The sequence below is a fragment of the Amblyomma americanum genome, chromosome 7 (assembly GCF_052857255.1).
Source record: "Amblyomma americanum isolate KBUSLIRL-KWMA chromosome 7, ASM5285725v1, whole genome shotgun sequence".
Taxonomy (NCBI): Eukaryota; Metazoa; Arthropoda; class Arachnida; order Ixodida; family Ixodidae; genus Amblyomma; species Amblyomma americanum.
The window spans coordinates 23,310,561-23,327,047 of NC_135503.1; the positions used below are offsets into that span (position 1 = coordinate 23,310,561).

General features: G+C 44.1%; 3 protein-coding genes across 4 annotated transcripts in view; 2 read left to right on the top strand and 1 right to left on the bottom strand.

The window, feature by feature from the left end:
* Positions 1-1,555: 1,555 nt before the first annotated feature.
* Positions 1,556-3,407, top strand: LOC144097617 (uncharacterized). The gene is made up of 2 exons (XM_077630276.1): positions 1,556-1,800; positions 3,220-3,407. The coding sequence occupies exons 1-2, from the start codon at positions 1,556-1,558 to the stop codon at positions 3,335-3,337; spliced, it is 363 nt and encodes a 120-aa protein (XP_077486402.1). The 3' UTR covers positions 3,338-3,407.
* A 2,378-nt stretch (positions 3,408-5,785) lies between these two features.
* On the bottom strand, positions 5,786-12,679 carry Non3 (Ribosome production factor 2-like protein Non3). Its single transcript, XM_077631502.1, has 9 exons — positions 12,570-12,679; positions 12,226-12,358; positions 12,124-12,161; positions 12,016-12,055; positions 11,772-11,930; positions 10,422-10,521; positions 9,971-10,073; positions 9,354-9,498; positions 5,786-6,314 (listed from the first exon to the last, which is right to left on the bottom strand). The coding sequence occupies exons 1-9, from the start codon at positions 12,590-12,592 to the stop codon at positions 6,108-6,110; spliced, it is 948 nt and encodes a 315-aa protein (XP_077487628.1). The 5' UTR covers positions 12,593-12,679; the 3' UTR covers positions 5,786-6,107.
* A 2,159-nt stretch (positions 12,680-14,838) lies between these two features.
* LOC144098688 (popeye domain-containing protein 1-like) overlaps positions 14,839-16,487 on the top strand; it is a 39,150-nt gene continuing 37,501 nt past the window's right edge. For both annotated transcript variants that reach the window (XM_077631503.1, XM_077631504.1), the window contains exon 1: positions 14,839-15,023. The gene's annotated coding sequence lies outside the window, so the exon portion shown is untranslated. The remainder of the gene's footprint in view (positions 15,024-16,487) is intronic.

Consider the following 16,487-nt stretch of genomic DNA (forward strand, 5'->3'; position numbering starts at 1 on the left):
TTTTTCTAGCAACGGATCTCCTATGTGGTCCTCGTTTCCTGCTTGCTCTGCCAAATGCGTGGCAGCCGCGCTTCGCTGGAGGCCAAACGCAAAGCCGCCCGTATACTGTGCGGTGCCAGTGCTCATTATCATCAGTTGTGCAAAGCAGCATATATACGTTTTTTTTTTTTTTGCATGAGCAGCCCGTAGAACTGAGCGGCGGGCGCTCACCTGGGGACGGTCAGCGCGCTCGTTTCGCTCGTTCTGAACGCGGCTGGGAGCGCTACAATACGGCAGAGCATGAGCTTTTAAAGCGAAAGCTTTACTACGCCAGCCAGCGAGCCATTTCGGCTCGTCGCGCCGTATGCCGTGGCCGACCTAGAGCCGCCGTTGCCTAGAAACGCCGCTCCACCAGAAACCAATTATTATTAGCCCCGCTGGGGTACCTCGCGGTGTATGCGCACACACACACGCACGCACGCACACACACACACACACACACACACACACACACACACACACACACACACACACACACACACACACACACACACACACACACACACACACACACACACACACACACACACACACACACACACACACACACACACACACACACACGCGCGCACACACACACACACAATGCTTCGCCTCAGTGTATTGTACCTGAGCACTGATTTAACATCTGCTGCTGGTCCTTGGACCCAAGATATTAAACTTATTTTTTGAATATGGCGGAGTGCTAGACGCACTCTGGCACGGGTCGGCCCGGTATTACACTGCCTCCGGGATCGGCCCGGGGCCTGTGGGCCTATTAGCGCGCGGCGCCTTTTCTTTCTATCTTTCCTCTAATATCCTTTTAACTCTCCTACTTTCAGCACGCGGCAGCGATTGTGGCTCGGCTTGAGCCAGTGAGCAGGCCCGTGCACTTTCCTTTCTTCCTGTCAGCAACAGCAACAGTATTGTAGTCGTTATGGAGAGCGCAAAAGAGACGCAACAACGACAGAACGAAGCGATCGAGGAAGAGACAACGCGCTCAAGAGACGCCAGAAGGCACCGCACGACTCGAGAAGCGTCATAACGAATAATGCAGTTAGAAGTCGCGCCACGTCCCGGAGTGACTCTTCAACTGTGGAAGAGACCGGTTTGAGTTCTCAAGAGCATCGGAATGAGACGATGCGTAGACGACTTGCCGAGGAAACGAAGCTTTCACAATTCAACTCGCGTTAACCAGAGCTAAACCACGGCCATTTTTTTTCCTTGTAGTATGCGGACTTTCTTTAAATGCCGGAAGAAAAGGCTCTTAGTTGATCAGCTGAGTACGCTGAATACAAAGAGCCTGAGGAGTGCCACGTGACAGCAAACAATAAGTCATTTTTTTTACCAATGTGTGACCTATACCACTTTTTTAATGTAACTATCGGGTGCGCAAGATGTTGGGCTGCGTATAACAGCTTTCGCTGCAAAGAAAAATTAAGGATACCTTTTCGCTCTAAGCACAGAGATCACTATGGAACGCAGTTTTGCAGTGATCACCACATCAGTGTAAACAGGAATGCCGGCGCATCCCCACATGCACAGGGCGGCCTGCGTAGCGCCGGCCTATGACAGCCCCTTCCCGGAGATTCCGGCGCTCGAGGCGACACATGCGGCCTTCCAGCATCAGCGTCGGCGCAAGCCAAAAGACCCAAATGATGACGACGCTAATGACGCGGCGCAGGACCTCCTTCACAGGCGCATCATGAGCGAATACACCGAGCAGCAGGTGTTCTTCATCACGGCCTGCTTCACGCTCTGCCGCCTGCCCAAAACCATCAAGTAAGCTCGAGTCCTCTTAAATTGCATGACCCTTCTGCAGACATGGAGTTTGACTGTGAACGGTAGACGGCAATCTGTTGTTTCACGCAAACCATCCTTAAGTCTTCTTGAGGGACGCCAACTCTGCGACTGCAGATGGTTCACTCGGACCACAGTGTTGCAGTAAACTGCAGTGCTTAAGAAAAAAAGTGGACTGATGCTGGCTTCCATAAGTGCCTTTTAGTTTATTTTCAATTTTGTTCATTCCTGGCCCGTCCGTATCACTGAAGAGCAAGCACGTGTCGATAAATGCGCTTTTCTCTTACACTGTCTGCACTGAGGTCAAAATTGCAAGTGTGCATTAAGAGCATGTTTTATGAATACAAGTTGGAAATTCCGTTTTTATTTTTTTAAGATTCAGCGGAATTTTTTCGGTGCTTATTTCAGAAAGCAGTTTTCGTTGTTTTTTCTTGGCGAATATTATTCTTAAGGATGAATAGCTGTTTTCTTTCGGTGATACGAGGCAGTAAAAAGTTACAGTTTACCTTGGTATTTTACATGCTAAGCACTCAATTTACCACTAATTAGCACACAAAAGGTCTTTAGTTACTAACAGAGCACTTACATCCATGCTTGTAGAAGGAATTGGTATTGCCAATATGAAAAGTTCAGAAGCGGCGAAACCGTTACACAAAAACGCAAGTGGAAATTGATTTCTAAAAGATGGGTTGCCATTTGCTACCTCTGGGTTGTTGTGCTAGGCTGAGCGAGAAACCGGGGAATTGGTCTGCATGCTGATGACAGTGGTGGAACTGCTGCATAACCATAGCAGTGGCTTCTGTACTCAGTTAATTTTATCCTCTGACTGAATAATTCCTACGTGATAGACAGCTGGCTGCGGCATGCATGTCAAAGGTATTGACCATTTTCGGTTAAAACCATATTTCAAAAATTGAGTTCAACATACTTTTTCGGTTTAAACTAGCATTCAATCCCAATTTGTAAGCTGAACAGAAACTAGCACATTAACTAATCATGGGTTGCTAGCCTTAACAATGCTGCTTCCAACGGCTCAACTTTTTTCACGTTCATGATGCCTTGTGTTCAGCTCAATAGTGTGGACACACGCATACTTGTTACTGTCTGTCAGCCTCAAATTCAGAGCTCTGTCCCCTTGAACATTCTCATGGTCTGCTTGTCATGCGACTCCATCAACATCAAAATGCGCCTTGCTGCTGTCAGAGGCACACTTACTAATGAACAAGGGTGCAGCACTTAGGCTGAGTACTCTTTCAGCCACTTTCGTTTCAGTTTTCGCTAGAGAAGAACTTGCCTGTAATTACTAGTGTAAAAAGCATGGTGGTCCAAGGATGTTCAAAAGCAGTTCCATAAGCTCTGGAAATGTTACTAAACTTAGTTTTTTTCTGCAAATGCCAACAGGTCCTTCGGCGGCGACTGCAACAAGGCAGCAATGCATTTTGAGCCCTATGCCGAGGCCTTCAACTGCAAGCCGGGCTCCAGAATGAACCCTTCAGTCAAGTGTCCCTACTTCAACTGAGACACTTGTGGCAGTGAAAGTGCAGTGGCTCTTGATTGGAGCCACCGCGCATAGACCTACACACAGACAATGTCTTACACACGTGCTTGTGATAACGCTTCACTGCTGCTATGAGTATTTGAGGTTTGACTTTTGTTACAGGGGAATGAGAGGCCGTGTAATATCTGCACGTTCTTGTATAATGTCAGTATGCATACTACGTCCACATGTTGTCGTGCCCCTGAACAGCGCTATTTTATGCAGGCGCCTGGTAGAATATGGCAGGCAATTAATTTCGTCTTTTGTGCGAGTTCCACACTGCCATGTCTCTTAATGATGAAAAAAGAATTTTAATATTTATTTCTAAGCAGACGCTGCAAGAGAGGTAAATTCTGTTACCACACAATATCACAAAAATTCCACTGTTCATATATGTTTTACATGGGTTTTACTCTTGTGTGTGCGTATTTGATCCTGATATTAAATGCTGTGGACATCCTCAAAACATGTTAGAGGTCAGCACTTGCAAATGTCCCCCTCTGTCATATTCATTCTCAGTTGCACCCTTACTGCAGCCAAGCATTGCAGTAACCATGGTGCTGACAATTCACATCACTTCCACAAGTCAGTTGTGGGCAACCGTCTGCATAAAACGGATTTGCTTGATGCTCAAGCAAAGTTATGCTTGTGCCTAATGTCCATGACTAGCTATGCATGAATGTGAAGCTTATCACAAGGTTACACTGTGTTGTTGCACCTGTCTATAATGCTTTTGGGTATGAAATTATAACTCCATGAGCATTAGTTAAAAGACTTACGAGTGGGGTTCAACGTGTTCTGCTCTTGGATGAATGACACCTTTATAAAACACTAGAGTAATTACTCATTATCGTCCAATGAAAAATGTTACATTGAAATAAAATTTTGGATATCCTCTTTTCTAGAAGCATGCAGGTTTTTTGATCTTAAGTCTTTTTTTATATAGCAATGACACTTCTATTACTGGTGCAGTAATCTGAGCATGCTATCACAGAATGATGGTGGTGCACCACAGATGTTCCTTCATCTTGGGAAATAGCCAGAAGTATGGCAGCACACACAAAAAAGAAATACCCCAGCCTTGCCAGTACTTCACATCGCCTCTTTACCATTTCTTTCACCCTACCCCTCCGTCTGAACTCGTTCTTTCCCCCAACAATTCCCCTTTTTTTCTGTATCAGTCTACTTTTTAACTTATGCCCTACACCCACAGCTGTCTCTTCTCAGGAACCTTTGGCTTCCACACTCATTCGCCCACTTCTTTTCCCGCTCCTACGTGGCTCTAGTATTTCTTTCTGCTACGCTGCTCAGTTCCTTTATTATAGTGCCTAGAATATATTCCAGGTTATTTACCTTGATTGTAGTTTTTCCATGTCAACCCAGCCAGTCATACCATGCCACCTGTCACAGCTGGACACACAGCCTTTCAAGTCCACGTTCACTATCTCTCCACACCACCAGATTCCTTTCTGCTGAACTGGCATATTTATCACAGTTTCGCAGGTCAACAGGTCAATCCACTTTAACAACCATCCTGCCTGGACAAGTTTTTCAAGTTCCCACTTCTCACCTTAACACCCATCCCACATCACACCCTCCTCCCCCACAGTGGGCCCTATTTAAACCTCGCCAATGATGAATGCTTTGCCCAGACGAAGACAAGCCCGTTTGTCGAAACACTGGCAAGCACTCTGAGGCTTCCCCCTCCCTTGTTCACTTTGTGTGTGTCAAGAAACCATCTGCCTGCCCTCTCTCTAACACAGAGTCTAAGCCGAAAGGCGTGTGAAGCAAATAGCCACCCTTTCTTCTACGGTAGCATGCAGACAACCGTGCCGTTTTTAGAAGCACACTACCACCTGTGAGGTCTATGCCAAAACAAGCGTTCGTGCTCCTAGAAAGGGCACACAAAACTTCGTTTAAGAAAAAAACCTACAAACTTGCCAAACATTCTTTGTAATATAACTATGTGTTGCTAGACTGCTTTGTTTTCACTGCTCAGTGAGCTATGCAAAAATTTAGATATCTGCTCGCTTAAGCCAAACGTGAATTAAAACTACTGGACATGGTAACGCTAAGACTTAGTTTGCAAAAGGTGTTTCAACTGGCATTTACCACGCACAGTGATCCTACCGGTAAATTCCAATTTGGTCCACTTTGGAGCAGTGAAACGCCGGTTTAGGAACACTCCAGACCACTAAAACTTCGAACTTGCACCACTTTCAAGGACACTGTAAAAATAATTTAAGTAAAAAGAATTGAAGATGTTTTATGCACTACAATTAAAACACATTCGTAAAATGTCAGTGTCTACTTGAAAAGTGCACACGTTGGATATATTCACAAGCGCAGTTGCTCAAATATGCTGCTACGTGGGCCTCCAGCCTTTCTTCATTTCTTTCCTTTCTACCTTCCTTCCTCTCTTGCAGCCTTCATTTTTTTTCCACCATAAAAAGGCATGCCTGCAAGCATGAACGTAACTGTTTGGTGACCTTAGGTACTGTATTAGGCTGTGCATTAAAGATAATCTAGTCTGCTCCAATGCTGCAGTTTCAGGTGGAATGAACTTTGTATTTCATGCTCTGTGAGGTTTCAAAGTTCTCCTTCAGTAGTCAAATCGTGAGGTTCTTAACCCCTTTATCAGCCAAAATATTACAATTTGTATCCGATACTCCATAAGAGTTAAAAGTTTTCCTGCTTCAGAATCCAAATCAGGTTTTTATGTATGTACAATACAATGAAAGAAACGTGCAGATCATGTATCAGCAGCCATCTCCACGTCTTGACTGGCAGCTCGTGCTGCAGCCTTTTTGGCAGATCTGGCTGCCTTCTTTTCTTCTGGCGTCTTCTTGAGGCCTTTGAGCTTCCTCGTCTGCAGTTTGCCGAAGTCCTGCTTTTCCATGTGGATACGTCCCATTGTGGCACCCAGAGGTGTCTTCTCAATGTTCTTCTTCTTCTTGGCCTTAGGCAAAGCAGAGAAAACACACACGTCCACAAATGAGCCAGCACTTTGAGACGGTGAAATTTTTGACATGGTGCTACTTGCATTCTTGACGTGCGCACCAAAAAGCAGTGTTTCTGCATAAATATAAAAAAGAAAAAATAGTATGGTTTTAACTTAAACCGAGTAGACGTGTGAAAGCATAAGTTTAGCATTATTGACTCATGGTTCTGCTTTGCTTGGTCACGTTTGGTGACGATAGCAGACTCAGGCTAAGCTCTGATTGAGGTTAAGAAGATCTGAGCTGTTTGCGCTGCAGAAGGAAGTTGATGAAGAAAACAATGTGCCATGCAATGCACAGCAAGAGAGTGTGCTGCAGTTTAAATGGCCAGAAAAAAGGGTGTTTGAGCTTGGCTTTAAAATGCTTGTACTATGCAGAGTACAGGCCACCGAGCATCCATGCTGCGTACGAGACGTCAAAAGTGGGAAATTTACAATACATTTTTAAAAATTCCTGCTTTTGCACCTCACGACGACGCGTGATGCCAGTCATTCGCGTGAAACCCGGCATGCGACGTCATGTCGTGCAAGTGATGTCAGCTGCCGGTGGTTATCTTTGGTTCACCACGCGAAATTCTTCCACCGTGCGAGCGGGCAGACAGGGAAGGTAGGGGAGGGGCCGAGTGGGTGGGGCCAGCAGAGAAGCACCGACGTTTTGTTGTGCGAATATTATCGAGAGGAGAGAAAAAGGCGTTAAGATGCGGAAGTTCAAATTTTGAAAGCACATAACTCATCTTCCATGAAATGCATTAAAAAAATTCTTGCTGGAGGATATTTCTGAAGCAGTGTTCTTTAACATCCCAGATATGCGGAACTTAATTGACACCCCCTTTCTGAGGCCCTTTAACACGAGGCGTGATTGGCTATGGCGATAGCATAGTGCTCTCGTGCAGTGGCCAGCGAAGCTGATCCGTTCGCACCGCCACGGGTTTGAATCCCAGTCGCGGCATTATTAATTTTATTTATTCAAGGTCAAGGCTTCAGCAATGGCTCGGCTTTTGCAGCTTTGGTTGTGAATTAGAGCGTTCAGTCTAAAAAATGTACTGCACATCTCCTAAAAAAAAACTTCAATGTCAGTGGGCGCTATGCATAGCTGCTGCAGCAGTCCCAATGCCGTCACCCATGTGACTGCGTGTGCTAGGTGTGACAATCAAAGCAGGTGCTGGCGTATCTCCCCTCGGCCACTAGCCTATAGCTGGATAGGAGTCAAGAATGCAGTGGCGAATGCCCCTCAAAGGAGGCCCTCCAGCCAATGCTATGGACCAGTTCTGATGCTGTCACAGTGCAGAAGAGGCTTGGCAGGAAATAAATGGAGACAGTGCTTAGTCCCCTCAGCACTAGCAACCCTACACCCTCTCTCCAACCTCACTACATTCCTCCACACCCCTAGCCCGAACAATAAAGAACCCATTCCTCACAGCACAGGGACAAAGGACCTCTCCTTTTCATTCCTCCCTAGCCTCTGCTGCACTGCAACCTGCAACCCATTGCTGGCATTGGCTGGAGGGCTTTTTTAGAGGGGGCATTCACCACCGCCCTTGCTCCTCCTTCGCCCTTGCCATCATAAAGGGTGTAGATGCACATACTTTCATTCCTTTTACAGTTATTGAAAAAGCCAACTCCGAATATAAGTTGAGCCCCCTATTTCGGTCCCCCTCACTGGTCAAAAAAAAAAAAAAGCTGACACCAAATATACCTAAGTCGAGACACAGAATGCAACTAAGGCTGTGGTCTTCATAGTTGTAAATTAAGTTACTTAATTTTATTAATGCAATGAAGCCTCGATGATGTGTTAAATAAATAACGCAGAAAAATGTATGATCCAAACTGCCTAATTTTGAAAAAATGTCACTGCTGCATGAAGTACAAAGAAATCTATTAACAATTTCACTTCATTAAATATATCAATTAGCATATATTGGCACAGGGTCTGAACAGCTCCTCTTCTCGTGCTCACATTCAGCCCACGTCTGCATTGTCTTAAGTGTGGAAGGAAGTCCACAACACATCTTGCCTGTCAACTGCAATGGCAAAAGTAGCCAAAATCTCTTTGCTGTTTCAGATGCTTCGCTCCCTTGCACCTTTGCACTGCGGGGACATCCCTGCAATGGCTAACTGTTGCACTATTCCTTTTCATGTTACGTTCTCCAGATCCAGCCCTCTCATATGCAAGAGCATCATCGTAGTTCTCAGGTGCCTCACCACTTTGCCCTTAGGCACCGCAAAGCCACCGCTTTATTTCTCTTTTTCATGTCACGTCCTGGCAGCAAGGACCTGTTCGTGTTTTAGCGCATTTTGTTTTTGTGTTTTGTTCCTTTGCACTTAGACACTGCATATAAGCCACCAAAGCGTCACGCTGTGCATCCCCAGGTTCAGCCAATTTGTACGCTTGCACATATGTTGTTAGTTGCTAAGCGTATTATACGACCAGAATTCATCAAAATTTAAATGTAGTAACCAGGAAATAGTGCTATCAGGGAATATATTAACTGGCAAAAAAACAGCGAAACTCTATACAACATTTATTCCTGCCCAGGATTTTGAGTTCATGAACCAGGAATGTGTCATTAACGTTTTGCTGTACACAAGCCAAAAAACTAAGCTTGCCTACTTGCAATTTAACCACATCTCACATTAAAGCTGCGAACCAGTGCAGCTGCCACACATCAGGGATTCACATGTTCAGCAGTAAATTATTAACGTCGGTCCCGAAACATATGGCATCACTTGTTTTTCTTCTTACAAGTTTGAATGCTATAAATGGCGGCTCAAGTAGCATTCCTTAAGATCATGCCTCCGTTTTACAATGAGTTCATCAGTGAGCCTTCCACGACTTTTACAACAGAACAAAACTAGTTTTACCCCTGCAATACCCTTATAAACATTAAAAATTAACCCATGAGATATGGAAGTCCATGGAAGTCCCATGCACTGACAAAACTGGACTGCACTAGGCAGTAACATAGCAAAGAAGCAATGTGTGGTCTTGGAGCAGCATACCTTGTTCTGCTTGGGCTGCCTTCTTGCCGTTTTGAAAAGGTCATCAGATGCAATCTTGGTACGTCTGAGGGTAAAGTCTGCATGCGGCCCAATTTCCTCCAGTTCCACACGTGGTGTCTTTGTTCCAGACTTCTTCATTAAAACCCTGCATGCATAGCATGTGAAGCAGCTATAAAAGCAGCCTCCTTCCCCACCTATTAATTCAGCTCACAATGTCTGCCTCAAAGGCACTCTCCCTCCGTTTTCTCCTCTCAAAAAGACAGGCTATTTTTTGTTCTTTGTATGACCATTGTTAATGCTTGTGCTCTTCGTACTCATTTATACGGACAGACACAGGACACCCCCCCCTTTCAAATTTTCAACTACAGCCACCTGTATTTCCAATTTTTCCCAAACCGCTAGTTACCCACACTGTGTACTTTTTGAGCTTGCAGCAACTAGACCTCAATCCTGAGCCTGTACGCTACGGTTCAGGGCATCAGGGCCTTGATTTTGACACATGTAATTTTACCACTGAAGTTATCAAATGGCAGTCAAGGAGCTTCCACACCAGAAACATTGTTGTTGTGAACAACACAGCAACATAAAAAAGCAGATCAGCCTGCACATCAGCTTACTTATAACTCCTGAGTGTTATCTTGTCCTCAGCTGCAGTGAACATTATCACATGCTCCAGCCCTTGTAGACTGATGGCTTCAGCTACCTCACCTCTGAAGAAGTCTGGAATGGAAGTCAAGAAGTATGTATATCATCTACACATGCATGCTATATTTCAGTGCTATTATCACCTGCTGCTGACATTTTTGAGCAAGAAACAAACACAATAAAACCAAGAAGGCACCGTTTCTAGTTGCACCTCACAACTCTTTGAACTTAGCCTACTGACAGTCAGAGAGTATTGTAATCTCTTACATTACATTACACAAAATATTTAAAAATGCACAAAATGGCACTATTTCACACAGTAGACACGGCAACAAGATATGGTACACATTCAATAGTAAATGACAAGACTGTCCTCGCCTCTGAGTGGGAAGCCTTCAAAAGAAAGTGCACAACAGCACATACCTATGAAAAAGTTCTTGAGTCGTCCAAGCTCTTTATTCTGTTCAAACTGCTCGCCAGCGAAAATAAGCATGGGCTTTGTACCAACAGGCACCTTAGGAACCTGGAAAATGTCCATGCTTATTATGCCTAACTACAAAAAATACAAAAAAGCAAGACAGGCTGTACTGCAATGTGACGCGTTCCAGCCGACAACAAATGACAACCTCCCAAACGGCACCTTCAATCCGCTTTCTGCAGCATTTAAAATGTTGCATTCAATAGTTCATATCGTACTTCTGCAAAGTTGGCCAATAGATGTCGGTTTGTTTTATATTAATTCTTCTGATATTTGTGTCATACGTGTCAGTATATTTTTGTGAGCTTGTATTATGCACAGCCATGATTACTAACTCTCTATCATTACAAAGGCAGGCACCAAGTTGGACGGCCTAATATGAACAAGTTTTTAACTGTGCCCAGTAATGGCACTAATGATAGCAGATGCAATATATTGGTACTAGCTTAGCGTAGCATACTGTCACGGCCGTAAGCATGGACAATGATATTAAGGCTATGGCTATTCTACTGGCAGCTGACGACATTACTTTGCTGAAATTCTCATGGCAATCATTTCAGATTTTCCACTAAGAGTGATGTGAGAACTTTTTTTTTTTTTTCCCTGAAGAGCCCCAATTTTCTCAGCACTGTTTCTTTTGGCTGCAGCCAGGAGAAGTACCAGACTGACCAAGCACCTGCCAACGATTAGCCATGCTGCTCCTTGAGGGAAGCAATGAAAGTCTGCACCAAGTCGCCGAACAGGGGTGCCCAGTCTTGAGTTCACTAGGCTGCCCAGCCTGAGCGGTGTTTCTTGCCCTCACACAGCCTTTCGTGCTTTATATTTTTGCAGTGATTATGCTCCAAGTAGACTACACTTAGCCTGGTTAAATACGCTGAAATTCCATGCAGGGCTGTTTTTAAGTCTTATAAGCCATAAAAATAAGGCTGCATTTTAATTGCCTCACATGTAAATTGTCTTATTAAGATTGCCTATTACAAGATACCTGCTTGCAGTCGCTTGCATCCCAAGCTGCGCCCAAGGTCCTGTTGATAAAAATTTCCTCAAACACTGCAGTGTTGCATGTAACATCCACAGCACTTTATTTAAAACTAGTTTAAGGTTCAATGACAAGTGGAAGCCAAATGCCAACAGAATTTCAGGCCAGCGATTTCGCTCATTGCTAGCAGAATTGGCACTGCCTCAACTTTGTATTCTCTACATTATTTCCGATCACACATCAACACTACTTGTTTACACGTCAGCACAATTTTCTCATTCAGTCGGCTTGCTAATTTTCCATGCAATATAATTACCTTAAAATCCTCCAGTGCTTTAAAATCTTCCATTCCAAGTTCAAACATGTCCAAAAGGTGCCCATCGTACGTCCGACCAAGAACCATATTGTTAGGCCGCTTCTTTGAATGCGTTCCGAGAACAAAATGTGACGAATCATTTTTTTGTGTCATGAACTCCTGTAAAACAAACACGGTTATATATGGCAGATAAGCAACTGGTTCAAAGCAAGAGAGGTAAAGTAAACAAACATCTATGGCTTACAAGTGCTGTCTGATCCTCGAAAGGCTTCATTTCATTTTTCCTAATGAGAGACAACTTGTTAGATGATATCATCGAAAACAAAAGATTTAACTGGATAATGATACTCACTTGTTGAAAAATACTGAATGCGGCCTCTTTATAGAGCACTGGAAGAGAGAATGGCAGTCTTTAAAGCGATGTTCCAAAAACTAAATCCAAGCAGTCACTTACGATGTTCTTCATTGCTTTCAGCACTGTGTTGTTGGCATTGGAACCACGAATGAATATTACGGACTTGGTATTTTCAACGAGCTTTGACGCACGGTTTTCCAGAAACCGCTTTCCTCTCTGCGTTTTGGGTTTTCTAAAGAGAAAAGAGATCGTGTCAAGAAAAAAAAAAAACGAACGGCAATGCGTACCCGTCGCTTTCACGATCAGTAACCGAGTGCACAAGCGTGCATGAAACAGATGACGGGAAGCTGCCGCTTGCAGGTTTCTTCACACAGATTACCTCAACAAACCATGCTACATCTATGAGCTATCCGTAGTAAGTACCCACGCGGGTAAATACGTACACAACACCAGGTATACCAGCCATTTCGACGATTGATCAGACACAAGACGCACATACACGTGCCAAAAATGACGGTCGACAAACGAAGCCGTACACGAAACTACTGGATCGGATTGGCTTAGTTTGCATATATCAACACAATAAGCAATGGCTGTAAAAATTGTTTAAATTTATATTTAAAATTCAATAAATGCACTAAATAGTTTTATTTTTAACAGTATTTTAAGTTTTTCAATGTGTACAAAAAAAAAGATATTCAGACGTTCTTTCGGTTTCGGTTTTCGAAGTCATATTCCGAAGTCCGTGTAGCGCTACGCAGGCAGGCGGATACTTACGCTTCTCCCAGCTGGCTCATTTGGGCTCGCATTTCGCCGTTGTATTTTTTTATGACTACATATATTAGTACAGCTTTGGCGGCCCCCGAACGGGTTTACTAAACAAAACTACCCCTAAATGCGACCGTTGTGCGAAATTTGAGTTCGAGCTTTAATGCGGTTTAGCCAAAAGAAAGATACATGCATGTATCTCTGAGACATGTACGCCACACGTGTTTCATGAATCGCGTGATAACCTGAAAAAAATTTGCCCTCGAGGGTTCTCTTTCTGCTAGTTCTCTATCTAAATTGCACGGACGGTTAGGAGCTGCTTTGTTTTCCCTTCCACTGGTCACGTGAAGCACTCTATTACATAATTAAATTCTGCAATGATTTGCTTATAAATCTTAGTATCTTAGTGCCATATATTGTGCATGTTTCGCACGCTGCCTTCATGCAGTGAAATTATGAATACTACATTTACTAGTAACTTTGAGTTATCCTTGACTTCTGTATTTCTTGCATCAGCTACGTGATAATTTCAGTTATGTGAGCATTTACAGTACCAGTACCGCTTAAGTGGTCCAAAATTGGGGTGCAACAGGGCAACTCGCGGGCTAGTTGGCGTGGATGAAACTGATGGTTGTTACTGCGGCGCTGTCCTGTGTACTTCTCTTTCATGTGCTCTCGTTTTCGTTGCTTGTTACAGTATGTTTGCACGAAAAATGGAGGCTAACGATAGGGGAAAAAAAATCCCAAACGTTTTCCTGTCCGTCGGGGTTCGAATTATGTTACAGATTAGAAAGAGGGTAAATTTATCTCACATATTTTTGCCCTTAAGAGCTAGAAAGAGTATACGTGCATCACCAGACTTTTATGCTACTGGTCCTAATCACTAGTGAGAAAAACGCAATCAGTAATACAATAGATAGTGGATGAACCAGTGGCTCGGGCGAAAATTTTTGTGTTGAATGGTTTGAATGAATGAATGAATGAATGAATGAATGAATGAATGAATGAATGAATGAATGAATGAATGAATGAATGAATGAATGAAGTGGTCAACCAACTCAGATGACGACCTGACCCCAATAAAATCATAAGCAAATCCGTATTGATCCATATCTGTTCTTCTAAACGTAAGCGAATAATTTACACTGCACATAAAAGCCACATTATATGTCGTGACGAAGTAAACGCTCTGTACCGCATGGTAAACGTGGAAATGAATGCGTGTCATGTTGTGTTACTTAGAGAAGCTTATGAAACACGCATTGCATTTCAAGACACGAACACAGTACTTCATTGTTTAACGTAGATGGTAAAGCTGATTGGCCAGTGCCAGCTACTGCAGCGGCGGTTTCGTGCTTTTGAACGAAACTAAGAGACACGTGCGATTTTTATTGGTTTCAGCGATAGAGTACACTGTCTGTGGGTAATAAAAGTTGCAAAGAAGTATAAGCCCTTACGGCAACAAAAAGGCATACAAAAAGTTACAAGATGCCAATTCTGAATATGCCTAAAAATGTTTTCACGGAAAACTTTTTTATGCTCACATAATTTCCTGTATAAACTCAAGGTCGAGAATTTCTAGACAATTTGCTACCTTGCGCAACGAAACAAAGCACTTCGCTGAGATCGTAATCAACTGCTCAGAAGTCAGCGCGCTCCTTTCAGCGAGCAGGGGGATCTCTAAAGCAACTGAGCGATTGCGTCAAGGCGGGCCCGGCAGGCTTCCTTTATTGCCGAGGCGTCCGCCTCTCAGTCGCCACTCACAGAGCCCGGTCGACGCCACGGCTCGAGCCGGCTGGAGGCTGGCTCCTGCCTCGGTCGATGATTGTCAACGGAGCTGAAAGAACAAAGCGAAAATAGCTTCACGAAGAGGCGGCGCCGGCGGCGAAGGCGAGGAGCCGCCCTGCGCCCTCTATCGACGCCGGAGGGAACCACGGTCGGGCCAGCGACCGCCATGCTTGCGCTCAGCGAGGGCTGCCAAGCCCATAGCGGCTCAAGCTGTGAAAAGCCAAGCCCTAGGACCGACCTCGCCTTCGCACCTACTCCGCAGACGGCCTAGGCCTTCTTCTGTTTTCCACGGGACTCTGTCGACGCTTCGCCGCGGGAATTTTTTGCTCGTCGCTTGAAGGGTAAGCGTCCCGCCAACCAGCTCGAATTCGAGGCTGCATCGAACGCGTTGACAGAGACGGACCGTGTTGTGCTTTGGAGTATCCGCCTCGACAGATTGAGCCAATGCGGAGTGTGTTGAAACAAATGTAGCGATCACGCACCGCGTGGTGAGTCTTTTGTTCTCTCTTTGTCGTCTGTCGCCGAGCGCAGTGCGTTTATTATTTCTCGTTCCTGCGCTTTCTCTCTAAACAAGCTCAGATGCCTCGTAAAGGGTGCTTCACCTCGGCACTGTAAGGCGTGCAAGAAAGCCTCGGCGTTCTTTCCGCGTTGACGAAAGCTAAATCCCATGAGGTAACAGCAAGCCTTCAGGGCTTATAGATTGCGAGTAATCGGTGGATATAGACGCGCAAGACTTTTCGCAGAATAACTAGAAAGCAGTTAATGATGTCGCGCTTTCGTGAACAAGCTCAGTGCTTCCAAGATGACTCAGTCCGCCCGAAAACCTGGCCAGGCTCAGTCATCGTTATAATGCGCGCTGTTGGCTGATAATTACACCTCTCCTAATTCCTCTAGGTTAGAAAATGCGAGTGCAAAAAACATCGGAGAGATCCATCAAGCGATGTGAGGCTTTAAATGTATCTGAAAATGGGCATGTTTTTGAATGTTTTCATGAAAAATTTGAAGAGATAACGGTGCTACTCTAAACCGTCTAGTTTTCTCTTTGCATATAATGAGCTGAAAGCGAACTAAGAATCCTACTTCATCATTTCACGAGTGAAGTTTACTACCTTTCTCACTTTACACATTTCTCTCTCACCATTCAGTGCATTCGGTGAAGTTGAGTTTAAGGGTGGCGCATCATCGACTTCGTTGAGTCAGCCAGAGACTGCCATCGTGTTTAGTTCGAATTTCTCTTTTTGCATTGGTATTTTTTTAGCTATAACTATGAAGTATTCATTCTGCTGAGATAAAGATTAATTTTAATGTAACTTTCTATTTCTGTGTGGCTAACAAATATTTTCCTTTTTCGCTGGTTCCGTATATCATATAGCATTATGTTTTCTGAATTTTATAATAGAGACAATTGAATAGTAGCTGAACGCGGCGAAAACTGTTCAGCTGCATGTTAGATGTGGCTTAATCTGACTCCAAGTTCCTTAATTATCGCCCAGATAACTAATTTGCCAGAAGGTTATGGTAAGTTCTGTTTTGCCATTGAATGGCGGTGATACAATTTGACGACGACTAAAACATTAATGTGTAGTCCCTGAAATGAAGAAAAGAAATATTTATGACAGCAGTGAAATGCACGGAAATCATCACCGATGAGCCCAAAATATAAATCTGCTTGTGAAAAAACACGTTGCTAGAATTTTTGCTCGAATAGCAGTCCATTGGTGACTGGTGATCACCGATCGCCAGTAAGTGTATGACTAGATATCAATTGCCAATAAAAAGCGCTTGTTTTGTTACTTAGCGCTGGA